General features: G+C 48.1%; 1 protein-coding gene and 1 pseudogene across 1 annotated transcript in view; both read right to left on the bottom strand.

Annotated features, from left to right (window-relative positions):
- Positions 1 to 27,410, bottom strand: part of LOC139273738 (zinc finger protein 850-like) — a 155,842-nt pseudogene that overhangs the window by 51,650 nt on the left and 76,782 nt on the right.
- LOC139273728 (zinc finger protein 239-like) overlaps positions 21,865 to 27,410 on the bottom strand; it is a 44,176-nt gene continuing 38,630 nt past the window's right edge. Inside the window, exon 4 of the mRNA XM_070890791.1 lies at positions 21,865 to 23,473. Within this exon, the coding sequence (XP_070746892.1) occupies positions 22,616 to 23,110 (495 nt within the window). The 5' untranslated portion in view covers positions 23,111 to 23,473 and the 3' untranslated portion in view covers positions 21,865 to 22,615. The remainder of the gene's footprint in view (positions 23,474 to 27,410) is intronic.

Raw genomic sequence — 27,410 nt, forward strand, 5'->3', positions numbered from 1 at the left:
GTTCTGGAACCGCACGTCCTCCAGCAGCCGGTTGTTAAAGTGCCAGTACGCGGACCCCGTCCTCGCGCGGAGCGAAGCGAGCTCCGCCCACACCAGGTGGTGGTCCGAACACGGCACCGGCCGCATGGAGGCCGCCGGGATGCAGGAAACGTACGCCCGAGACACGTAAAGGCGGTCGACTCTAGACCATCCAACTCCAGGCCTCACCCAAGTAAAGGCGCTGGAGTCGGGGTGGAGATTTCGCCAGACGTCCACCAAGTCGAAGGACCCGACCAGGTCCCTCAACTTCTCCATCGCCGTCATGCACTGCGGGGCACCGGAGCGGTCCCTCGCCTCGAGGGTGCAGTTAAAATCCCCCCCGAGGACAATGCAGTCGCCGACGTCGACGGAGCCAAGAAGAGCGGACACCTCTTCAAAGAAGCGCGATTGCTGCGGGCCGGGATGAGGGGCGTACACGTTCACGAGATGGAGCGGCACGTCCCCCAGGCGAACCGTTACGTGCAGCAAGCGGCCTGGCACGGGCTCCTCGACCCCCAAGATCTCCGGCTGAAAATGCGGGCCCAGCAAGATGGCCACCCCACTAGAAATGGCGGTGAGGTGGCTCATGCGGACCTCTCCTTGCCATTCCAGGAGCCACGTGGCTTCGTCTCCCGGAACGGTGTGGGTTTCTTGCAGGAAGCACACCGCATATTTCCCCTCCCGCAGGAGCGAAAAATTGTCAAATCTACGGCGTGCCCCTCTGCCGCCGTTGATGTCGAGGCTGGCTATGGTTATCTTCATGGCAAAAGCATAGTGCAACCTCTACCTTAACCTATTGTGGGGGAGGGAGCGGAGTCTTTTGTTGAACTCCGCTCCCTCCGCAGCCCAGCGAGGAGTCCCTCGAGCTCGCGCAGCTCAAGGTGCTGCTCCTTTGTCAAGGGCCCGCCCGCGGCCAAGGTTTTAACGGCGGCGCGGACGGACCCCTTGATCAGCTCCGGCTCGGACCATTTTTCCAGGGCCAGTCGGGCTTGGTCGCGGCGACCCCGGCTCTGGGCCAAAAAGTCCCGGAGTTCCTTTGCAGGAATGAGGAGGGCCTCAGCGGCGGCCGCGAGCAGATCCACCGCCTCACTGGCGGTGGTCTCTCGGTCTTCACCCGCGTCCCCCACCGAGTCCCCGTCCTCCTCCGGGAGGTGGCCGCCAGCAACCAGCCCATCGACCGCACAAGGTACGGCAAATGAACCGGCCGCTCCAACCGGCCCTGGCACTGCCCCGATCCCACCCCCAGGATCGTCGGCAGAGGAGTCCCCACTGGGTTCTTTTAAAAATGGTGCTGGGTCGGGAAATGACAGCGGAAGGGGTTCCCCCCCCGCCCCAGGAACCGGAGAACAAGGAGAGACCCGGCCATAGGAAATCCCCAGGCTCTCCAAGTGCTCCAGCTCCACAGCAAGAGGCGAGAGTGGGTGTTCCTCCCCCTCCCCGCTGCCACTCCCCGGCCCAGCATTTACAGTGTCATATTTAATAGTTTGTGTTTCTGCCGGGTCGAGCGACTCCCGGGGGAAGTTGGGTATTGGCCGGGCGGGCTCAGGTTCGGCCTTTTCGGCCTCGCCCGCCTCAGTCCCCGGGACGCCCGGCCCGGCGGCTACGCATTCCTCCGCGGTCCCCACGCCCCCCACGACAGGCAGATCTTCCACTCCATCCCCGGGAGGCAGAGGCTGGGCAGCCTCAACTGTTTCACCCTCCCCGGGGACAGACTCCTCCCACCTACGGCGCTGCTTGGGGGCGCTGGTTGGGGACGCGGGACACACGGCGGGCACCAACTCCTCCACGGAGGGATGTTGTTCCCCCTCCGTCTCATCGGAGCCGTGCCTCCTTTTGTTCCTGGGGGCGCGCGGAGGCAGGGAGACCCCCATGTCTGCCGAGGCCTCCCGCTCCGCCCCCCCTTTTTCTTTTCTTGCCCGCGCCTGGACCCCTCTGTGGTGTTATTCAAGGGCCCGGGCACGGGCTCGGGGCACCCCGCGCTCGCCGGTGACTGGGTTGGGCTGAGCGCGGTGGTCAAACTTTCCGGCGCACCGAGGGGACCCGCCTCTAGATGTTTCTCCTTCTTCCGCGCCTTCTTTCCGCTCGGACGCTCTCCCTCCCCCCCGCCGGAGGCCCTGAAAACAAAGGCCTCCGACGATGCCCGCGCACCCATGGCTCCCGGCACGCGGACGCAACTAGGGGGAGGGGTGGCGGCGGCGCCAGCCTTGGCCGCCTTCGGTGGTTTGGCGGCCTTGGAGGCGGGGCAGTTCTTGCGAACGTGCCCCACCTCCCTGCAGGCATGGCACCGCACGCCGTCCGACGTCCAAAAGACGCTGTAGGCAGTCCCCTCGTGCACCACATTAAAGTTACCCTCCGTCGTCTCCTCCCGCGCCAGCCGGACAAAGAGCTGGCGGCGGAAGGAGAACACGTGGCGCAGGCTGTTCTCCCTGAGGCCGAGCGGTATGGGGTTGATCCCCGACCTTACCTCCCCCAGTTGGTGTAGGTGAGGGAGGAGGAGCTCAGCGGGAACAAAGGGCGGGATGTTTGAAATGATGACCCTCTGCGCGGTGGCCTCGAGAGGGTCCACCGGCAGGAACGTCCCGCCCACCGTGAGCCCCTTTTCAAGGGCCAGGGACACCGCCCGCTCCGACCCCAGGAAGAACACGGCCTTCCCAGACATCTTGGAGGCTGCGACAATGGCCGAGGGGCCAACTACCCCAGCCATCGCCCGCACGCACTCCTCGATGGTCATTGTGGGGTGAGTGTAGCTCTTGACCCCGTGTTTTTTAGTAATTAATCTAAATGGTGGCAGGGCAGCGGGTGGCGCAGGAGGTGCCGTGGATGTGGACACCGCCTGCGCATACGTCCTTGCTGGCCCTGCCACCGGCGTGGATGGGGTCGCCATCACGGGGTCCCTTTAAGGGCTACACCCACCCCAAAGTCACAGGCCTTAATGGTCTTAATTAGGCCTCTTATCTAAAAGACTGAGGCAGAGGAGCTCTTAACGAGGTACCTCTCCCCTAGTTGGCAATTGGGGAGGGGCCTTGCTCCCTCTGCTCAGTTGTCTTAATTGTTTTTTTTTTTAATTAAATTTGGAAGGAAGGGCTCTCAGAGAGAGAGGGGAGAAACAGTGTAACAGAGAAAGAGAGATGGGGGTGGGAAGGGGGGGGGGACTGCGAGGGCAGGTCTCCCCTCGCAGCTGTGGGTGGGTGCACTCCCCAGATGGCAAAACAAAAAGTCTTTGGGGTGGTCTTCAGGTGGGGGGAGAAGATGTCTTCACCTGGGGTAGCTGGAGCCACCAGGCACACACTACTAACGATCTTTAATTGGGTGATTAAGAAAACAATCTTCAGCCTGGTAGCTCCAGCTATCCCAGGCTGGGCAAATGTGGGGGGTGGGGGGGGTTCCAATTGTGGGGGGGGGCCTAGTTGTAAGCACGGCCCCCACGCACACTTCCACACACACACACACCCCCCGTGATGTTCCGGCCCTCAGTGGTCTTCTTTCCTCCCCCCACCGATACAACAAAGTCTTTTTGGGAAATGCACCCACACCCACCTGTAGAAATAGTAGAGTCTCCCTCCTTCCACACTGTATGTTGTTGGTTTTTCCCCCTCTCTCCAACTCCTTGCAGAAATGATAAAGATGTTAAAACGTTTTCTGTTCTCCTCCTCTCCCTCTGGGTAAAGTTGGTGGTGAAGCCCCTTCCTTCCTTCTCTTCCTGGGCTGGTCTCAGGGCTCTCCAGGCAGGAGCACAGGTTGATAGCAGCTGCTCTCACTGCTCACAGCTCCTACTGTGCAGGACACGCCTCCACTGCTCCACGATTGGTTCCTTGTGCATGAAACTCTTTTGAGTTTACCTGCGAAAACATAAAACATGTATCCGTGTCACCCGACCTGGATGACACACACAAGACATTTACAAGGCCCTTTTTTGTTTTTTTTTGGGTTTTTTTTTTTGTGGTTTTTTTTTTTTGGGCACTAAAATCAAATTTTTCCTTTTTTCCAGTGCCCCCTATAAAAGGAGAGGGGGACACTAAAAGCACCGGCAATTAAAACAAATTAAACTTAAAAAACGTAAAATCAAATTAAAATTTGGTTGCCGGGCGTGATGATGCACTCCAGTCCCTCCGGTGCCCACCTCTCGCGGAAGGCCGCGAGCGTACCGGTGGACACCGCGTGCTCCATCTCCAAGGACACCCTGGACCGGATGTAATAGGGAAGAGAGGCAGGCAGTCAGGTTGAACGACCCCCTCGACCGCCCGCTGCCTGGACCGGCTGATGGCACCCTTGGCCGTGCCCAGGAGCAGTCCTACGAGGTGGCCTTCGGACCTACCCGCTCCCCTCCGCACAGGGTGCCCAAAGATCAGGAGAGTGGGACTGAAGTGCAGCCAGAATTTCAGGAGCAGCCCCTTCAAATAGTGGAACAGGGGCTGCAACCTTGTGCATTCAATAAAAACATGGAACACGGACTCCTCCAGACCGCAGAAATTGCAGGCGGCCTGGGAGTCCGTGAACCAGCTTAAAAATTTATTGCACGGCACTGCTCCGTGCACCACCCTCCAGGCCAAGTCCCCGATGAATAGTGGGAGGACCCCTGCGTAGAGTGCCCTCCATCGGGGACCCCCGCCTCCTCCGGATGGCAAGATGGTACGCCATGGCGTGTCCGGACGGCCGGCGAGGATGGCAAAGTTGAGGGTGTGCAGGAGCAGCCCGTACAGGATACCCCTCCGCGCGGAACTGAAAGGCACGGAGGGGATTTCCCCGAGGCGGCTCAAGTTGTGAGGCGCCGGCTCCTTGTGCATGAATGACAGAAGGATAGTTTGCAGGTGAAGCAGGCAATCAGGAAGGCGAATGGAATGTTGGCCTTCATTGCGAGAGGGATGGAGTACAAAAGCAGGGAGGTCCTGCTGCAACTGTACAGGGTATTGGTGAGGCCGCACCTGGAGTACTGTGTGCAGTTTTGGTCACCTTACTTAAGGAAGGATATACTAGCTTTGGAGGGGGTACAGAGACGATTCACTAGGCTGATGCTGGAGATGAGGGGGTTACCGTATGATGATAGATTGAGTAGACTGGGTCTTTACTCGTTGGAGTTCAGAAGGATGAGGAGTGATCTTATAGAAACATTTAAAATAATGAAAGGGATAGACAAGATAGAGGCAGAGAGGTTGTTTCCACTGGTCGGGGAGACTATAACTAGGGGGCACAGCCTCAAAATACGGCGGAGCCAATTTAAAACCGAGTTGAGAAGGAATTTCTTCTCCAAGAGGGTTGTGAATCTGTGGAATTCTCTGCCCAAGGAAGCAGTTGAGGCTAGCTCATTGAATGTATTCAAATCACATATAGATAGATTTTTAACCAAGGGAATTAAGTGTTATGGGGAGCGGGCGGGTAAGTGGGGCTGAATCCATGGCCAGATCAGCCATGATCTTGTTGAATGGCGGAGCAGGCTCGAGGGGCTAGATGGCCTACTCCTGTTCCTAATTCTTATGTTCTTATGTTCTTATTTTTATATACCTGGATGACCAGGTGAGGAGTGACTCCCACAAGTTCACCCCCTTTAGTCAAGGTGTACATTTCTCAGCTGTTTACAGTGTACAGTGTTACATAAAAGGTTACAGTTATATGAAGGTTACAAACATGACATCACCTCCCCTCAATGTCTTTGGGTCAAAGATTGAGTCCTTCAGGCGGTCAATGCTTTCTTGTGGAGCGCCGCAGTTGGGGTTCTGGTGGTTGAGCCTTGGCATGCATCTCGGTGACCTGAGGTGATTCCGGCCTGTCCGGGCTGGCCGCAGGGACTGTACATGCTGTTGAATGTCCTGTTGCTCGTTCACTGGCAGTGGTGTGGGTAACATCTCATGATCTTCCTCAGGTTCCTCAGTGTCCATGCTAAACCTTTTCTTTACTTGGTCGAGATGTTTGCGGCATATCTGCTCATTGCTAAGTCTGACCAGTATGACCCTATTCCCCTCTTTGCCAATTACAGTACCCTCAAGCCACTTGGGTCCCAAAGCATGACTGAGAACGAATACAGGGTCATTGATTTCTATGCATCTCCCCACTGAGTTGCGATCATGGCACTCGATTTGAGACTGGCGCTTGCCCTCAACAATGTCTGACAGGGCTGGATGAATGAGGGACAGCCGCATTTTAAGCGTGCATTTAATGAGTAGTTCTGCGGGCGGGACTCCCGTGAGCGAATGCGGGCGGGACCTATAGGCCAGCAGGAGGCGCAATAGGTAGTACTGAAGGGAGGTTGCTTGAATCTGGAACATGCCCTGTTTTATGATTTGAACCGTACGTTCCACCTGGCCATTGGAAGCCGGCTTGAACGGTGCTGTCCTGACATGTTTGATACCATTACCCGACATAAACTCCTGGAATTCATAGCTAGTGAAACATGGGCCATTGTCGCTAACCAGGATGTCTGGCAAGCCGTGGATCACAAAGACCATATGCAGACTCTCCACAGTGGTGGATGTTGTGCACGAATTCAATATGATGCATCGATCCAATTCGAGTATGCATCGACAACAATCAGGAATATTTTTCCCATGAACGGGCCCGCGTATTCTACATGAATACGTGACCATGGCTTGGTGGGACAGGGCCACGGGCTGAGTGGGGCCTCCCTTGGGGCATTTCACAGCTGAGCACACATCGTGCACCTGTGAACCCCGTGTTCCAGGTCTGAGTCAATTCCCGGCCACCATACATGTGACCGGGCAATGGCCTTCATTAGCATGATGCCTGGGTGCTCGCTGTGGAGTTCCCTGATGAATACTTCCCTACCTTTGTGGGGCATGACTACCCGACTGCCCCATAGCAGGCAGTCGGCTTGGATGAAGAGCTCGTCCATCCTTCTGTGAAATGGTCGGACCTCCTGTGTATGGGCGCCCAATCTCCAGTCAGGAAACATTTCTTTATCAGAGATAGGAAGGGATCTCTGTTGGTCCAGATTTTGATTTGGCGGGCTGTGATGGCGGAGCTTGCGATGTCGAAAGCCTTAACGGTCATGACCATCTCCGCGCTTTGCTCCACCGCCCCCTCAGTGGTCGCCAGTGGAAGCCTGCTGAGCGCGTCAGTGCAATCTTTGGTGCCTGGCCGGTGCCGTATGTTGTAGTCATACGCAGCCAGCGTGAGGGCCCACTGCTGTATGCGATCTGACGCATTGGCATTGACAGCCTTGCTGTCGGACAACAGAGATGTTAATGGCTTGTGGTCCGTTTCTAACTCGAACCTTCTGCCGAAAAGTTACTAGTGCATCTTTTTCACCCCGTAGACACATGCGAGTGCTTCCTTTTCAACCATCCCATATCCCCGTTCTGCCTGGGAGAGCGAGCTGGAGGCATAAGCCACAGGTTGGAGTTGGCCTTCATCATTACTCTGCTGCAACACACACCCAACCCCATAGGATGATACATCACACGTTAAAACCAGTTTCTTACAGGGATTGTACAAGGTCAACAGCTTGTTAGAACAAAGCAGGTTCTGCGCCCGATTGAAAGCCCATTCTTGACAGTCCACCCAAAACCATTCACAACCCTTAGGCAGGAGCACGTGTAGCGGCTGCAACAATGTGCTTAAGTTCGGCAGAAAGTTCCCGAAGTAATTCAAGAGTCCTAGGAAAGACCGCAACTCCGATGTGTTGCCGGCCCTGGGCGCATGACAGATCACCTCCGTTTTGGATTCGGTAGGCCGGATCCCATCTGCGGCAATCCTCCTGCCCAAAAACTCGACTTCTGGGGCCAAAAGCACACACTTGGACTTCTTTAGTCGCAAGCCTACCCAGTCCAGTTGGCGTAGCACCTCCTCCAGGGTGTGGAGGTGTTCCTCGGTGTCTCGACCCGTGACTAGGATGTCATCTTGGAATACGATTGTTCCAGGAATTTAACAAGCTTTCCATGTTCCTCTGGAAGATAGCAGCCTCTGAACGAATGCCAAATGGACACCTGTTGTAAATAAATAGCCCCTTGTGCGTAGTGATGGTAGTCAGAAGCTTGGATTCTTCAGCCAGTTCCTTTTGCCAGCGTGGCAAAAAGATCCTCCGCTCTCAGAAGCGGATATTGGTCCTGTAGTGACATCCGGTTGATGGTGGCCTTGTAGTCGCCACAAATCCTGACTGAGCCATCCGCTTTAAGGACAGGAACGATGGGGCTTGCCCAGTCACTGAATTCAACAGGCGAAATTATGCCCTCTCTTCGCAGCCTGCCCAACTCACTCTCAATTCTCTCATGCATTACATACGGCACGGCTCTGGCTTTGTGGAGCACTGGTCTGGTGTCCGGGGTGATGCGTATCATTACTTTGGTGCCCTTAAAAGTCCCGACACCTGGTTGAAAAAGTGACTCGAATTTCTGTAGGACCTGTGAGCATGAACTTTGCTCAACAGATGAAATGGCGTGCACATCCCCCAATTTCCAGTTCATCTCAGCTAGCCAGCTCCTCCCCAAGAGCGCGGGACCATTCCCCGGGACAATCCAGAGTGGCAGCCGGTTCTCCGATCCGTTGTGTGTGACCACCAAGTTTGCACTGCCTAGCATTGGGATAATCTCTCTGGTGTATGTCCATAACTGCGTGTCAATGCGTTCCAGTTTGGACCTGTTAGCTTTGAGTGGACATAGTTTTTCAAATTGTTGGGCACTCATAAGTGACTGGCTGGCTCCTGTGTCCAGCTCCATGCGTACCGGGATGCCATGTAATAGGACTTCCATTATCATAGGTGGCGTTTTGGTATACGAGCTGTGGATGTCTGCCACATGAACCCACTGGACTTCAGCGTCCATAACTTTGCCCCAAGCATCAATCTGCCTTGCAGACCCCTCATCTGGTTCCTCTGCCTTGTAAACTAGCCTTGCAAACTAGCCTCGCTATGAGCTTTCTGCACATTCTGGCCAAATGTCCATTGAAGTTACAGTTTCTACAGATAAATTATTGAAACCTACAGGTTTTCGCAGCATGTCTGCCACCACACCTCCAGCATGAGCTGAGATTGTTGTGAACAAAGGAACTGTTACCAGGCATTCCTCTCTGATTGTCTCTTTGATTACTCCTGAGCACTCTGTTGGTGAGTGTCAATGGTCCCATCCCGGGACGCATTGTCCCTTGTGATGGCGTGAATTGCCGTTCCCCCTGCCATTGTCTCTGTTGCTGGCCCACCCTAGAGTCTGTTGCTGCCTGGGCAGTGTTGAATTGCCTTTGCCTGCCTGTGGGGTTCTGAGTCGCATTTACAATGTTAACTCCCTGGTCCATCGCCACGTTGGAACCAGGGCTGCACGCGTAAATTATCTTGGTCTCCTCTTCCCCTGCCATGAAGGTCTGAGCTATCATTGCTGCCCTTTCTAAAGTCAAGTCCTTGGTCTCAATAAGCTTCCTGAAAATTGCGGCATGACCAATGCCCTCAATGAAGAAATACCTTAATATCTCCCCCCTGCAGGTGTCTGTGAACTTACAGAGGCTGGCAAAACGGCGAAGGTCCGCAATGAAGTTCAATATACTTTGTCCCTCCCGACGCCGATGTGTATAGAACCGGTGCCGGGCCATGTGTATACTGCTTGCCGGTTTGAGGTGCTCACCGATCAGTGTGCTGAGCTCTTCAAAAGGACTTGTCTGCCGGCTTCTCGGTTGCGAGCAGGTCTTTCATCAGCGCATATGTCTTGGAACCACAGCTGGTCAATAGATGCGCCCTTCGCTTGTCAGCCACTTCCTCTCCCAGCCAGTCCTTCGTGACAAAGCTCTACTGGAGCCTCTCAACGAAATCGTCCCAGTCCTCACTAACACAGTACCGTTCCTCTGTGCTACTGGTGGCCATCCTCATGGGTCGTTGATTCCCGTTTCTCGTCGCCAAATGTAATGTCCTTACACCTTACTATAGAATCACACGAGGCATGTACCGCAGACAGGGTCACTACGTGACCTGAACCTTTATTCCCAGGACCAAGAAGTGCTAACCCTGCGTGGGACATCCCTTCATATACCTGGATGACCAAGTGAGGAGTGTCTCCCACAAGTTCACCCCCTGTGGTCGAGATGTGCATTTCTCAGGTGTATACAGTGTTGTTACATAAAAGGTTACAGTTATGTGAAGATTACAGACATGACATATTCTGTACCTACTCTATCAAAACCTTTCCTAATTTTAAAGAATTCTATTAGGTCACCATTCAGCCTTATTTTTTGAAGAGAAAAGATACCCAGCCTCTCCTTATAGGATAGATATACCCTCATTTCTGCTATCATCCTTGTAAATCTTCTCTGGATCCCTCCAGTGCATCTATATCCTTTTTTTAATATGGCAACTAGATTTGTATTCAGTAGTCTTAAGTACAGTCTAACAATGTTCGATACAGGTTAAGCATAACTACACTACTTTTCCATTCTATAAGAATTCAATTCTGCAACAGTTCTATAACAATTGATCCCGATAATTTAACCCAATAGGGTAGTTGTATATCCAATTTTGTCAAGACACTGTGACATTCGATGTCTGCAGATAACTAGAGATAAATTCTTAAAACTGCTGGATCTCTTGCTATGCCATCAACCTCTCATCAAACTGGAGCAGGCAGTACCTAATATAGTAGTCCCTGGCTACTACATAGTCTAGAGACACAAGTCTGCATTTTCTTCGACATGCATCGACATTAGAAGCATGCAAAAACACTGTGGCCTTCCTGTGGCAAGCACAAACCACTGGTCTTTAGACATTTCTGATCCCAATATAATATTTCTAATCTAAACATTCTTCGATGGGAATATCCACGGCTAGTTGGTTGCAAACACCAACTGTTGCTCAGTGAACTCTGTCTCTCTCTCTCTCTCTCCCTCTCTCTAATGATGCCAACCACATTTTCCCTCGATCAAATGCATTTAACATAAACACCTTTCAGAAGCTGAATTAACCGAGTTCCATATGCCAACATCCCTCTAATTTTCCATTCACTGCAACTGAAAAGAAACCGACAGATTGTATCAGTCAGGATGTGAAACATATTACAACAGATTCTAGATGTTCTTAGAATTAATATTGTTCTCTAATCTGTCCACTCGAGGAGTTTGATAACAGATTATCCTGTGAATATAGAGCTGGTTTATTGGGCCGTGATGTGTTTACTTGTTCATCTTGTTGACTCTAAACCTTTGCCAAATATTTGTTGTGATCAGTTTACTTTTACGTATTTATTTTTTTAATACATTTCCTGAGTGGAATCAAATTTAAATTGAAACCATGTTTGCAGTTGTGATGCTCCGTTGACACATCGAAGGTGAGAGAGATGCTGTGGGGCACACACTAAGTCCAGTAGCTGAAAGTGATCAACAGACTGGGTTCTGAGTTTAGTGATTCCGGGCATGTTACCGATACCATCCCTGGATACCAAGATGAGGAGAGACACTGTGGAAGGAATGGCGAATTGGGACTTGTCCATGAGAGTAACCAAAGTTATGAGAACAGAAATAATATAGAGTTAGAAAGGAGAAAAGGCCAAAAATTGGAGCAGTCGGTAACAGGACAATTAGTCTCCTCTTATCTTGGTGACATCAAATACCGACACTGTGTTATTTGAAATATCAAAATATTAAACTCCAGCCCAGTGATAGGGGTTGTTAACATCAGCAGAAACAAACCCCAACTATCAAAATGGGCACGATGTGATTAACAGCAGCAATAACAATAGAACACAGCCCCTGCAGTCACTTGTGAATTCGCCGAACCCGTAGGTTCTTGTTCGGGCCTGAGGCCCACCACACCGGGTGTTTGTAAAGTGGATAATGTGGAGTGTTTTCCCTTGGGGCCTGGGGCTCGGGGCTCGGGGCCGGGGGCCGCACTCGGTGCTTTTCCCCCAGAGTTTCTCTAACCCACTCCCTGGAGCTCGCTCACCTCCCGTGTTACCACCTGGTGCCGCTGCCCCACAGCGCACTCTCAGCTCACACTGCCCGGTGATTACTGCAGGTCTGGACCAACTCGCTGCGTAAAAATGTTTTTCTTATGTCGCCTTTATACACAATACTCCAGTTGAGGCCGAACCAGTATTTTATACAGGTTCATCATAATATCCACACTTTTGTACTCTATCTTCTTCTTAGGCAGTCCCTCGGAGTTGGGGAAGACTTGCTTCCACATTAATGAGTTCTCAGGTGACTTATGAGTCCAATACAGTCTCCGTCACAGGTAGGGCAGATGGTGGTTGATGGGATGTTGATTGAAGGGACAGGTGGGTGGGGTGCTTGGTTCTTCGTGCGCTCCTTCCGCTGTTTGCGCTTGGCTTCCCCGAGCTGCAGGCGAAGAGACTCAAGGTGTTGTCGCCTTCCCGGATCCTTCTCTTCCACTTTAAGTGGTCTTGGTCCAGGAATTCCCAGGTGTCTGTGGGATATTGCGCCTTTTCAAGGAGGCTTTGAGGGCGTCCTTGCAGTGTTTCCTCTGCCCACATGAGGCTTATTTGCCATGTCAGAGCTCCAAGTAGAGCACTTGTTTTTGGAGTCTCGTATCGAGCATGCAGATAATGTGACCCGTCCATCAGAGCTGATTAAGCATAGTCATAAGAAGATAAGAAGATAAGAACATAAGAATTAGCAACAGGAGTAGGCCATCTAGCTCCTCGAGCCTGCTCCGCCATTCAACAAGATCATGGCTGATCTGGCCGTGGACTCATCTCCACTTACCCGCCCACTCCCCATAACCCTTAATTCCCTTATTGGTTAAAAATCTATCCATCTGTGATTTGAATACATTCAATGAGCTAGCCTCAACTGCTTCCTTGGGCAGAGAATTCCACAGATTCACAACCCTCTGGGAGAAGAAATTCCTTCTCAACTCGGTTTTAAATTGGCTCCGCCGAATTTTGAGGCTGTGCCCCCTAGTTCTAGTCTCCCCGACCAGTGGAAACAACCTCTCTGCCTCTATCTTGTCTATCCCTTTCATTATTTTAAATGTTTCTATAAGATCACCCCTCATCCTTCTGAACTCCAACAAGTAAAGACCCAGTCTACTCAATCTATCATCATAAGGTAACCCCCTCATCTCTGGTATCAGCCTAGTGAATCGTCTCTGTAACCCCTCCAAAGCTAGTATAGCCTTCCTTAAATATGTTGAACAAAACTGCACACAGTACTCCAGGTGCGGCCTCACCAATACCCTGTGCAGTTGCAGCAGGATCTCCCTGCTTTTATACTCCATCCCTCTCGCAATGAAGGCCAACATTCCATTCGCCTTCCTGATTACCTGCTGCACCTGCAAACTAACTTTTTGGGATTCATGCACAAGGACCCCCAGGTCCCTCTGCACCTCAGCATGTTGCAATTTCTCCCCATTCAAACAATATTCCCTGTTACTGTTTTTTTTCCAAGGTGGATGACCTCACATTTTCCGACATTGTATTTCATCTGCCAAACCTTAGCCCATTTGTTTAACCTATCTAAATCTCTTTGCAGCCTCTCTGCGTCCTCTACATAACCCGCTTTCCCACTAATCTTTGTGTCATCTGCAAATTTTGTTACACTACACTCTGTCCCCTCTTCCAGGTCATCTATGTATATTGTAAACAGTTGTGATCCCAGCACCGATCCCTGTGGCACACCACTAACCACCGATTTCCAACCCGAAAAGGACCCATTTATCCCGACTCTCTGCTTTCTGTTAGCCAGCCAATTCTCTATCCATGCTGATACATTTCCTCTGACTCCGCGTACCTTTATCTTCTGCAGTAACCTTTTGTGTGGCACTTTATCGAATGCCTTTTGAAATCTAAATACGGTACACCTCTATCCACCATGCTCGTTATATCCTCAAAGAATTCTAGTGAATTAGTTGAACATGATTTCCCCTTCATGAATCCATGTTGCGTCTGCTTGATTGCACTATTCCTATCTAGATGTCCCGCTATTTCTTCCTTAATGATAACTTCAAGCATTTTCCCCACTACATATGTTAAACTAACCGGCCTATAGTTACCTGCCTTTAGTCTGCCCCCTTTCTTAAACAGAGGCGTTACATTAGCTGCTTTCCAATCCACTGGTATCTCCCCAGAGTCCAGAGAATTTTGGTAGATTATAACGAATGCATCTGCTATAATTTCCGCCATCTCTTTTAATACCCTGGGATGCATTTCATCAGGACCAGGGAACTTGTCTACCTTGACTCCTATTAGCCTGTCCAGCACTACCCCCCTAATGACAGTGATTATCTCAAGGTCCTCCCTTCCCACATTCCCATGACCAGCAATTTCTGGCATGGTTTTTGTGTCTTCCACTGTGAAGACGGAAGCAAAATAATTGTTTAAGGTCTCAGCCATTTCCACATTTCCCATTATTAAATCCCCCTTCTCAGCTTCTAAGGGACCAACATTTACTTTAGTCACTCTTTTCCATTTTATATATCTGTAAAAGCTTTTACTATCTGTTTTTATGTTTTGCGCAAGTTTACTTTCGTAATCTATCTTTCCTTTCTTTATTGCTTTCTTCGTCATTCTTTGCTGTCGTTTAAAATTTTCCCAATCTTCTAGTTTCCTACTAACCTTGGCCACCTTATATGCATCGGTTTTTAATTTGATACTCTCCTTTATTTCCTTGGTTATCCATGGCTGGTTATTCCTTCTCTTACCGCCCTTTTTTTCACTGGAGTATATTTTTGTTGAGCACTTTGAAAGAGTTCCTTAAAAGTTCTTCACTGTTCCTCAATTGTGCCACCGTTTAGTCTGTGTTTCCAGTCTACTTGAGCCAACTCTGCCCTCATCCTACTATAGTCCCCTTTATTTAAACATAGTATGCTCATTTGAGACACTACTTCCTCACCCGCAATCTGCATTACACATTCAACCATACTGTGATCACTCATTCCAAGAGGATCTTTTACTAGGAGATTGTTTATTATTCCTGTCTCATTACACAGGACCAGATCTAAGATAGCTTGCTCCCTTCTGGTTCTGTAACATACTGTTCTAAGAAACAATCCTATATGCATTCTATGAATTCCTCCTCAAGGCTACCCCATGCGATTTGATTTGATGCAATCGATATGTAGGTTAAAATCCCCCATGATTACTGCCATTCCTTTTTCACATGCCTCCATTATTCCCTTGATTATTGTCCGCCCCACCATGAAGTTATTATTTGGGGCGTATAAACTACGCCCACCAGTGACTTTTTCCCCTTACTATCTCTAATCTCCACCCACAATGATTCAACATTTTGTTCATTAGAGCCAATATCATCTCGCACAACTGCCCTGATATCATCCTTTATTAACAGAGCTACCCCACCTCTTTTCCCTTTTTGTCTATCTTTCCGAATTGTCAGATACCCCTGTGTGTTTAATTCCCAGTCTTGGCCACCCTGCAACCACGTTTCTGTAATGGCCACCAAATCATACCTATTTGTAATGATTTGTGTCGTCAACTCATTTACTTTATTTTGAATGCTGCGTGCGTTTAGGTAAAGTGTTTTAAAACTAGTTTTTAAACCATGATTTTTAGTTTTGACCCCTCCTGCATATTCATACATAATGTCCCTTCCTATCACCTTGTGGTTTACACTTACCCTAGTGCTACTCTGCTCTGTTGCCTCCTGCCTTTTGCATTCTTTCTTGGGGTCCTGTTCATCTGAACTCTCACCCACTCTAACTAGCTCAGAGCCCTCTCCTGGGTTCCAAATACTCCTCGCATTGAGGCACCGAGCTTTCAGTCAATGCTTTGATGCTTGGGCTGTTGGCCTGAGCGAGAACACTGATGTTGGTGCACCTATCCTGCCAATAGATTTGCAGGATCTTGCGGAGGCAGCATTGGTGATACTTCTCCAGTGCTTTGAGGTGCCTGCTGCACATTGTCCATGTCTCTGAAGCATATAGGAGGGCGGGTATCACTACTGCTTTGTAGACCATGACTTCTGTGCCGAGTTTGAGGTCCTTGTCTTCAAACACTCTTTTCCTCAGGCGACCGAAGGCTGCACTGGCACACTGAAGGCGGTGTTGGACTCATCATTGATGTCTGTCCTTGTTGACAGTAGGCTCCCGAGGTTTGGGAAATGGTTCACGTTGTCCAAGGCCTCATTGTGGATTTTGATAATCGGGGAATAGTACTGTGTGGCGGGGGCAGGTTGATAGAGGACTTTTGTCTTATGGATGTTTAGTGTAAGGCCAATGCTCCCCTACCCTTCCGTGAAGGTATTGACGATGGTTTGGTGTTCGGCCTCTGACTGCGCAGACACAAGCGTCGTCTGTGTACTGTAATCAATGACAAGAATCCTCCTCAATCACCTTTTCCCTGTGGTTGGAGCGCCTCCCAGAGTTGCAATGCAGACTCTGCCCACTCAGGGGAACAATGGACATGATCTTCACAGCGAGTCAAATACAAGAGAAATACAGGGAACAATACCAACCTCTGCACATGGCTTTCTTTGACCTCACAAAGGCTTTCGACACTGTCAACCGTGAAGAATTATGGAGATTCCTTCTCAAGTTCGGCTGCCCTCCAGAGTTTATCACCATCCTCAGCCTGCTCTATAATGACATGCAAGCTATGATCCTGACCAACGGATCCACCACAGACCCAATCCACGTTCAGACCGGGGTCAAGAAAGGCTGTGTCATCGCACCAACGCTCTTCTCGTTCTTCCTTACTGCAGTGCTGCATCACACCCTCAGTAACCTCCCCACTGGAGTGGAGCTAGTCTACAGAACAAACGGGAAACTGTTCAACCTCCATCACCTTCAGTCCAGATCCAAGGTCGTCCCATTCTCTGTCATTGTACTCTATACCTCTATTCTTGAAGCCGAAGATCCTGTAAGTTTCTTTAACTGCTTTCTCAACCTATGATTTGTGCACATATACCTCCAGGTCTCTCTGTTCAAGTACCCCTTTAAAATTGTACCTACCAAAATGTATCACTTTGAACGTTTCTGTGTTGAATTTCATCTGTCACGTGTCCGCCCATTTCACCAGCCTGTCTATGTCTTCCTGAAATCTTTCACTATCCTCCTCACTGTTCACTATACTTCCAAGTTTTGAGTCATCTGCAAATTTGGATATTGTACCCTGCACACCCAAGTCTAAGTCATTAATATATATCAAGAAAAGCAGTGGTACCTAGTACTGTCCCCTGGGGAACACCACTGCATACCTGCTAGTCTGAAAAACAACCTTTCCCCACTATTCTCTGTTTCCTGTCACTTAGCCAATTCCGGATCCATGCTGCCACTGTCCCTTATATTGCATGGGCTTTAATTTTGCTGGTATTGGTAACAGGTCCAGGATCACAAAATATAAAACCCAGTCGATTAATCACTTTTAGCTACTGGACTTAGCGTGTGCCCCAACAGCATCTCTCTCTCCTTCAATGTGTGAATAGAGCATCACGCCGTAAAACTGGTTTACATTTATATCCACTCAGCAAATGTATTTAACAAAAGCCTGTAGGTCGATGAGATACTGTTAAGATGCCAGTATGCTGCTCTTTTGCTCTGCATTTTGCCTGTAATGGAAACTAGCTGAACATTTCTTTATTGCAATGAAATGCGTGGCAAATGGAATATTGGCCTTTATTGCAAGGGGGATAAAAGTTGGGAAGTCTTGCTACACCTGTACAAGGCATTGGTGAGGCCACACCTGGAGTACAGGTGGAACCTCCCTTATCCAGCACCCATGGGATCTGGTCTGTGCCGAATGAGGCGTTTTGTCAGATGAGGGAAGGTCATTGGCCCGAGGGGTGGGAAGAGGTCGCTCAAGGTCGGGGGGGGGAGGAGGTTGCCCGAGTTCAGGCTCTGAACTGTCAGTGGGTCAAGCGGGCCCCGAGGTGTCAGTGGGCCCTGAGGTGTCAATAGGCAGAGACGGTCCGAGGTGTCAGTGGGACCAGAGGGCCCCGAGGTGTCGGCGGGATCCAGCGGGCCCCGAGGTGTCAGTGGGCCCCAAGGTGTCGACGGGACCAGCGGGCCCCGAGGGGTCGACGGGACCAGTGGGCCCCGAGGTGTTCTAGGTTGAGGGGCTTCTGCTACTGCTGATCACTTTCTTTCCAGTAAATATGTTCGATTATCTGTTTAGGTGAATTATTTAATTAAATCATAAAGGAAAGGCATCACCATTGTGCCTAAAAAGGGAATGGGAAACGTGGGGGGGGGGCGTGGGTGGTGGGGGGAAACGGGTCGTGTTCTGCGCATGTACCACCGGGATAAGGGAGTCCTGGCTGAGAGAGGTTCAACCTGTACTATGTCCAGTTTTGGTCTCCTTATTTCAGGAATGATATACTTGCACTGGAAGCAGTTCAGAGAAGGTTCACGAGGTTGATTCCTGAGATGAAGAGGTTCCCTTATGAAGATAGGTTAAGTAGGTTGGGACTATTACTCATTGGAGTTTAGAAGAGTGAGGGGTGATCTTATTGAAACGTATAAAATTCTGAGGGGGCTTGACAGGGTAGATGCAGAGAGGATGTTTCCCCTCATGGGGGAATGTAGAACTAGGGGGCATAGTTTCAGAATAAGGGGTTGGCCATTTGGAACTGAGATGTGGAGGAATTTTTTCTCAGAGGATCGTGAATCTGGAATTCTCTGCCCCAGAGAGCTGTGGAGGCTGGGTCATTGAATGTATTTAAGGTGGAAATAGGCAGATTTTTGAACAATAAGGGTGTCAAGGGTTATCAGGAGGAGGCAAGGAAGTGGAGTTGAGGCCATGATCTTATTGAATGGTGGAGCAGGCTCGAGGGACCAAATGTCCTAACTCCTGCTCCTATTTCTTATGTTCTTATTTCTTTTAATCAGCCTCAGGCCCTTGTTCATGTCTGCTGTAATTGTATAGAAAGGGGATTTGTAAAGAGATGGTGTTTGTATGGAGATGTGAAACAAGGAAATGGTATGTGTCTGTGGGATAGTGACACAGCCTTGTGGTCAGTCAGAGCGATGCACAGATATCTTTGTGGTTATGGTTTGAGCAGGGTCAGTACACAAATGCTCAAGCTAAGAGGTGCCAGGGATTGGGAGCAACAGCAGTAAATAAAATCTAAATGTAAATTCCGATATAGTTTATCTTCATTTATTCTTATGTTAATAACTTTTGCTGAATGTGGCCCACGCCAAGTGCCAGGATATTGGATCATGCCCACCAGAGAAAATGAGTTTGACACCCTTGAGGTAGATATTCACCAACCTAACAACTTCTTTACAAACTCAAGCTAGTTTGTAAGACATGACCTTGTTTTGTGGAAGCCGCATTCAGTATCTCTAATGGGCCCCTTCCCTTTCCCCATGATCGAAAACAGCATCTCCTGGAATCCCTTCAAGCATCTTCCCGGTGATCGAGGTCACGTTGATGCACCTTTAGTTCCCTGGTTCAGATTTGTCCCCAATCTGGAAAATGGGAAGTACGTGAGCTGCCTTCCAATCTCAGGGCACAATCCCTGACTTTATTGAGCTGTTGAAGATATGGGCAAGGGGTTCACAGAGCATCCGTCCCATCTCTTTAAACACCCTTAGATGGATATCATCTGGTCCTTAAACACGTCAAGATTAACCTACACAGAGAGTTTGCCGTCAGTGAAGAGAGACGAGAAAGACCAAAGTGCCGTTTGCGCCTCTCAGTGTGGCCCTGAAGGACTGTGTCCAGGCTGAAGTTCTGTTCCCACCGTAGAATCCTCCCTCCAGATTGTCCTTACTGAGCTCCAACCAGGTGATGCTAAACACTCAGGTGGGAAAGATAAAAATCTACAGCAATGTGTTGAAAGTAACACGGATTTATTTACCTATATCCCAAATAGTAAAGTCCAGTCCAGTTACAGGAGTATTATCAGCAGAAACAAACCCCAACTGGAAGAATGAACACGATTCAATCCTGGATTTGAACAACAGCAAAATCCAACTTCTGCAATCATTTGTGAACTCGCTGGTGTCTCAGCAGGATGTATGATCGAGTAAATCCCTTCCCACACTCTGAGCAGGTGAACAGTCTCTCCCCAGTGTGAACTCGCTGGTGTCTCGACAGGTCAGAGAATCGGTTGAAGCCTTGTCCACAGAGAGCACATGTACCATTTCTCCCGCTGTGAACGGTGCTTTTTGATTCCATGTTCAAATGATATTCAGATCCTGATGTATTGAGTAACACCGTCAGATCTCGATGTGATGTTTGATTTGAGCTTCCAGTCCACAAATTGTCCCCTTTTCATACCCTGTAAAATGAATTTCAAACAGGAAAAATGGAGTGAGAGAGAGAACCCACAGTTTGTGAAATTGAGCTGAAAAAATCTGGTCATATGTGGGGCCTGCACTAGAAAAAAAGTGACCATGAAAGCTGCCGGATTATCGGAAAAACCCAACTGGTTCACGAATGTCCTTCAGGGAAGGGAACCCACCTCCCTCGACAGTCCCACATGGGAAATTGTTGGTCCTACTGGGCTCAGAAGAACTGACCCCCGCCCCCCACCTGATGGTGATAGGGCATATTCCACCATGCGGAGCACTCTGGGTATGGACATCCGCCATAATCATAGAATGGGACAGCACAGAAGGTGGACACTTGAGCCATCATGAGTGCATTCCAGATCACAACTCGCTGTGTAAAAGTTTCCTCATGTTGTCTCTAGTTCTTTTGCCAATCGCCTTAAATCTGTGTCCCCTGGAGACCAATCATTCTGCCAATGGAAACAGTTGCTCCTTATTTACTCGAGCAAAACTGGAAGAACTGCATTTGGAGCGGAGAGCCAGTGACACATTGTGTAGCCAGGCGCAAACACTCCTGCACAGTCAAGACATCACTTGTTTCCCACTTGGCATGAAGTGACCATATTAATTATAATTAATTTCATTTGATTTTAAATAGTTTTGTTAATATATTGAATCATGTTTCTCTAATTGCATTTCCCATCTGTTTCAAAGCCTCATTTATTTCCTTCCTCTGAGCCCCTGAACCTCATCTGGCAGCATAATGTTGGCAAGTGGTGATTGATTGCCCTGGGAACCAACAGGGAGAAAGGTCGGAGGGCCAAGGGAGCAGCGTGTTCTGCAATCAATCGTGGAGCTTGAGGGGTGTAACCTGAGTCGGACAGTCTGGTGAGTCAGTGTGAACCCATCAAACAATTTATGGCTTAAAAACTAACGCAAGATTTCTTTCGTCAACGAAACAGTTTAACATTTGTCACTATTTTGTTTCCCTGATGCGATATTAAAGCTCCTTCCACAGGCAGTGGAGTTTCAGACACTTCAGTGCCAAGTGGACCAGGTGTTGAAAAGATCATTCATTTCCCTCTTTCCATGTCGCTGTGAGTTAAAGGTAGAGATTGATTTCCCCTCATTATGTATCTGTTTGAGGGCAGTGACTGGGGCCGAACCCCAACATCACGCAGCACCTTCAGGAGTGAAATGGAGAAAAATCAGAGCATGCATTGAATCTGGATTTCAAACAGAGAGGATGTGTCGGGGAGAGAGTGCGTTGGACGGGGGACTTATAGCTTAGGGACAAGAGATGAAAGAATGTTTCAGAGAAACTAGAACTATGTGTTCAGAATTTCTACCTTGTACTTAGTGATGACTTTTATAAATTATGGGGCAGGTTATAGAGACTAGGCTTGTATTCCTTTGAATGTAGAAGATTAAAGGGTGATCTAATTGAGGTGTTTTAAGATGATTAAAAGAGATGATAAGGTAGATAAAGAAACTATTTTAGGGGAGTCCAAAACAAGAGGTCATAACCTTAAAATTAGAGCAAGGCCATTTAGTGGTGATGACAGGAAGCACTTCATCACACAAGCTGGAACATGTCCGCGACAGTAACCGAAGGTATGAGAACTGAAATAATCTAGAGTTAGAAAGCAGGAAAGGCCCAGAAATGGAACAGTCTGTAATAGGACATCAGGTAGTTTCCTCTTATTTTGGAGATATCCAATGCTCGACAGTGTGTTTGAAAGAAAGCTGATTTACTTGACGTATCAAAATATTAAACTCCAGCCCAGTTTTAGGGTTATTAACATCAGCAGAAACAAACTCCAACTGTCAGAATGAACATGGTTCAGTCCTGGATGTGATTAACAGCAGAATCGAACCCCTGCAGTCACACGTGAATTTGATGGTGTCTCAGCAGGTGTGATGAACAGGTCGATCTTTCCACACAGGAAGCAGGAGAACGGCCTCTCCCCGGTGTGAACTCCCTGGTGTGTCAGCAGGATAGATGACCGAGTCAATCTCTTCTCACACACTGAACAGGGGAGCAGTCTTTCTCCGGTGAGTATATTGGTGTTTCAGCAGGTTGGATGAATCAGTGAATCCCTTCCCACATTCGGAGCAGATGAACGGCCTCTCCCCAGTGTGAACTCGCTGATGTTTCAGCAGGTAGGATGAATTAGTGAATCCCTTCCCACAGTCACAGCAGGTGAACAGCCTCTCCCCAGTGTGAACTCGCTGGTGTGTCAACAGGTGGGATGACTGAGTGAATCTCTTCCCACACATTGAGCAGCTGAACGGCCTCTCCCCAGTGTGAACTCGCTGGTGTCTTAACAGTAGGGATGACAATGAGAATCCCTTCCCACACACGGAGCAGGTGAACAGTCTCTCCCCAGTATGCATTCGCTGGTGTGTAAGCAGGTTGCATGACTGAGTGAATCCTTCCCCACACACGGAGCAGGTGAACAGTCTCTCCCCAGTGTGAATTCACTGGTGTGTCAGCAGGTTGGATGACTGAGCGAATCCCTTCCCACACACGGAGCAGGTGAACGGCCTCTCCCCAGTGTGAACTCGCTGGTGTGTCAGCAGGTGGGATGGGTAAGTGAATCCCTTCCCACACTCGGTGCCGGTGAACGGTCTCTCCCCAGACTGACTGCGTTGGTGTGTCAGTAGATCCCTTGTGCTTTTAAAGTTCTTCTCACAGTCAGAACATTTAAAGGGTCTATCATCAGTGTGAGCAAGTTGGTGTGAAGTGAGGATGGATAACTGTGTGAATCCCTCCCCACATACAGTGCAGGTGAACGGCCTCTCCCCAGTGTGAACTCGCTGGTGTGTCAGCAGGTGGGATGGCAGTGTGAATCCCTTCCCACACTCTGAGCAGGTGAACGCCCTCTCCCCGGTGTAACTGCATCGATGAGTTTCCAGCTCAGACAGGGAATTGAATCCTTTCCCACAGTCCCCACATTCCCACGGTTTCTCCATCGTTCGGGTGTCCTTGTGTCTCTCCAGGTTGGATGATCAGTTGAAGCCTCATCCACACACAGAACACGTGTACGGTTTCTCCCCACTGTGAATGGTGCGATATTTTTTCAGGCTATGTAACTGGTTAAAGCTCTTTACACAGGCAGTTCACTAGAACACTCTCACTCGGGTGTGTATGTCTGGTGCTTTTCCAGTCACACTGATGTTTGAAATCATTTCCCACAGACAGAATAGACAAACATTTCTTCTTCAACATTCAAAGGCAGATGATATTCAGGTCCTGATGAATGGAGTAACTCTGTCAGATCTTGATGTGATGTCTGGTTTGAGTTTCCTGTCTGCAAATCCTCCCCTTTTAATGCCCTGTAAAAGGAGTTTAGAAAAACCATCACTGAATGCAGGATAGAAATTCAGAACAGACAATTGTAGTTTTCATAGAATCATATAAATTTACATCACAGAAGGAGGCCATTCAACCCAGTGTGTGTGTGTGCTGGCTGACAAACAGCTGTACAATCTAATCCCACTTTCCAGCTCATCGTCCGTAGCCCTGTAGGTTATGGCACTTCAAGTGCATATCCAAGTATGTTTTAAATGCGATGAGGGTTTCTGCCTCTTCCACCCTTTCAGGCACTGCTCCAGACCCCCTCCAACCTGTGTGAAATTGTTCTCCTGAAATCCCCTCTAAACCTTCAACCAATTACTTTAAATCTATGCCTCCTGGTTATTGATCCCTCTGCTAAGGTGAATAGGTCCCTCCTAGCCACTCGATCTAGGCCCCTCAATTTTATGCACCTCAGCCTCCTCTGTTCGAAAGAAAACAACCCCAGCCTAGCCAATCTTTCCTCATAGCTAAAAATTCACCAGTCCAGGCAACATCCTCATATCTCTTCTGTACCCTCTCGTTTCTGTAATGTGGTGACCAGAACTGCACGCAGTACTCTAGCTGTGGCCTAACTCATGTTTTATACAGTTCAAGCACAATCTCCCTGCTCTTGTCTTCTATGCCTCGGCAAGTATTCCGTATGCCTTCTGCCTTCTTAACCACCTTATTCTATCTGTCCTGCTACCTTCAAGGATTTGTGGACCTGCACATCAAGGTCCCTTTGTTCCTCTACACTTCAATGTCCGACCATTTATTGTGTATTCCGTCACGTTGTTAGACCTCCCCATTACCTCACTGCATTACCTCACACTTCTTGAATTCCATTTGCCACTGTTCTACCACCTGACCAGTTCATTGATATCTTCCTGCAGTCTGCAGCTTTCTTCTCATCAACTACAGTCAATTTTCATATAATCTGCAAACTTCTAAATCATATCCCCTACATTCAAGTCTAAATCATTGATTATATACCACAAAAAGCCCTGTGGAACCCCACTGGAAACTGCCTTCCAGTCACAAAAACATCCATTAACCATTACCCTTTGCTTCCTGCCTCAGCCAATTTTGGATCAACTTGCCACTTTGCCTCGGATCCCATCAGCTTTTACTTTCATGACCAGTCTGCCATGTGGGACCTTATCAAAAGCCTTGCTAAAATCCTTATAGACTACATCAAACGCACCACCCTCATCAACCCTCCATGTTACCTCCTTAAAAACTTCAATCAAGTTAGTCAGACACGACCTTCCCTTAACAAATCCATGCTGACTGTCCCTGATTAACCAGTGTCTTTCTGAATGAAGATTTATCCTGTCCCTTAGGATTTTTTCCAATAATTGAAAGTCCAAATTGGGGAAATGAATTGTATTTTGTCATCCCATCGAGATTGGGGGCAGAGGGACAATAAATAATAATAAATTATTTTAAAAATCGGTGAGCAGACAGATCTGCAGTATGTTCACTATTCAAGCTGACCAAAATCAGGCCGTTTTGATTGGATTTGGAGACCAAAACTGTAACAAACCCTCAGCGGAGACTCACACCCCATTGAGTAAACTCCAGAAGATATTTTTTCTGGTGATTTCTATTAATTTCGATTTAATGAATGCCGTAACCGACAAGTTCAATTAATGTTTATTTTCCAAATGCAGCTTGTAAGAGCGAGAAACTTTAATTAGGGAGAAAGTAAAACGTTGTAATTAAAATAAATACTGAGAGTAAGGTTTAAAATGCGTTCATGGTAGAATAGCTGAATTAGGCAGAAACACTAAGGTCAGAGAAATTCTCTTGGGAGATAAGAACACCCACAAGATTTATGTAGACAGCTCACAGAAATAATGAGAGGAGGCCACAATGTTCCAGCCACAGGAGATAACAGAGACAATGCCTCTTTTAAGCAGAGGGAAGCCATATGTCTGCCAAGGACATCAGTCTGAGAATTAGCCTGGGAAGACGTTCCCAGAAATGTAACACATAACCTGTAGGAGACTATTCCCTAGCAACAGTCGTCAGAACTGAATGTACCAATGGAATCATTAATTTTATTGGTTACAGTAATTTCAAATGTAACTGTAGCACCCAATGAAATTGCTGTAACCTGTATTAACCAATGGAACACTTCCCCGCGTAGTTCCACCATTTTGACTGTATCTAAACTGTATAAAAATGTAATTACACAGCTTGTCCTGTGAGATCGATGGTGAGAGCACTCAGTAACGGTACTGATGAGGCCGGATCTCCCTTGATTAATCAGGTTTTAATAAACAACTCTTTTCTCCATAAAAGACCTTTCATGCGAGTGTTATATTTTTAATACCCCCAACATTATGGCGCTGCAAGCAGGGTTACAATGGGCAGCCTACAGACAAATGTAGATGAATCCATCACGAGTGAGTATCTTCAACTACCACTCATAATCCGATGTGAGCCGTTACGGGATGTGTCTGTTGCCCCGGGGTATTGAATCTGTGAAAGGTCTGCTATGGTGTAAAAGACTTTTGGGAAGTGGGAAGTCAAGATAGACACTACCAGAAAGCATCGATGTGGATATGGCCTCGAAGTTCAAGGGGAACCGGGTAGAGGAACCATTAGTATCTAGAATACAGATAAATCGATAAGCGAGTCGATGGGATTGCAGGCTCTAGCGGTAAAGGAAACTGACTAGAGGGACAGTCAGTATCTAGAATACAGTTTAATCGATAAGAAGTCGGTGGGACCGTAGACACCGGGGTTAGGTGATACAAGTGGGAAGACAGTCAGCATCTGAGAATACAGTGAAACCGATATAAGGGTAGATGTATCAAAAACTAAGTATGGTGTTTAAAGATATGCTGGACACTGCTCTCTTATGGGGGGTTAGGATATTTTTCGGGCGACCATAAAAAACCTGATAGTCACTATCTTAAGTAATGTATGGATCCAAGAATAGAGCCGGCCAAACAATTAATAAGCTTTGTTCAATGAAAAGAGACTTTTGTGAATGTCTGTCTTTGAATGAAAGTGCTTGTGTGATTTGTGACTGCGGAATATTTGAGGTGGGAATTAATGAATTTTTCATGTATCTGAAAGCCTGTTTGAAAGAATGGTGGAGCTGTATGTTTGTTTTAGCTCCTCCCACTTTTCGGACAGAGTAAAAGTTTTTTTTTTAACCCTTTGTAGTGTTGTCCTGTATGTGGGAAGTTTTAAGAAAGTGCGAACCTAGAATTGAATTACATTTTAAGTTAGAAGCGCAGGTGCGGATTTATTCGGATGATAAGTTATGGAGCTAGGAAATTCACAAAAGATAGGTTTGTTAAGCAAAAGGTCAAAAATGCGTGGTCCCGTTGGTTTTTTAAAAAATTTCGACACGCTCATTTACTTGTCAAAAGAAAACATAAAATCATTGATTACATTGGGTTGAAAGACAATAAATTTAGTCTAGGAATGAGATAAAGAACAGAGAAGGGAAATTGTAATGCCTTTAAAAAAAGCCTGCGGGCTGGGGAAGTACGCCCCCATTTTCCTTTGTGTAAAACCTTGACACGAAAGCTTCTAGCTCAGTAAAAAGAGTTTTAAATAAAAGATTGGCAGTACAATATTTGAATTGGGATCGAGATATTTCAGGTGATTCTCCTTGATAAACATTTTGGTTATATTAGAAAATCTTGGGTTTGGAAGCCTTTTTAATAAAATTACACAACTACTGAGTCAGAAGCTGAAGCTTAAAAAGATGTAATTTATGAAATACTGTATCACAAAATTGAAGTTACAGAGCAAAAGATTAGAGTTTTGATGTTCAGCTTCTAAAACAGAAATTGGGCACACAATTATAAAACCAGTATTTTGCATTCTGTGATCTGTGAATCACTATAAGCAAAATGAGAAGTCCGATTAGCCTGTCCAGCACTACCTCCCTCGTGATAGTGATTGTCTCAA

Source organism: Pristiophorus japonicus, chromosome 9 (assembly GCF_044704955.1).
Source record: "Pristiophorus japonicus isolate sPriJap1 chromosome 9, sPriJap1.hap1, whole genome shotgun sequence".
In the NCBI taxonomy this organism is placed as follows: Eukaryota; Metazoa; Chordata; class Chondrichthyes; family Pristiophoridae; genus Pristiophorus; species Pristiophorus japonicus.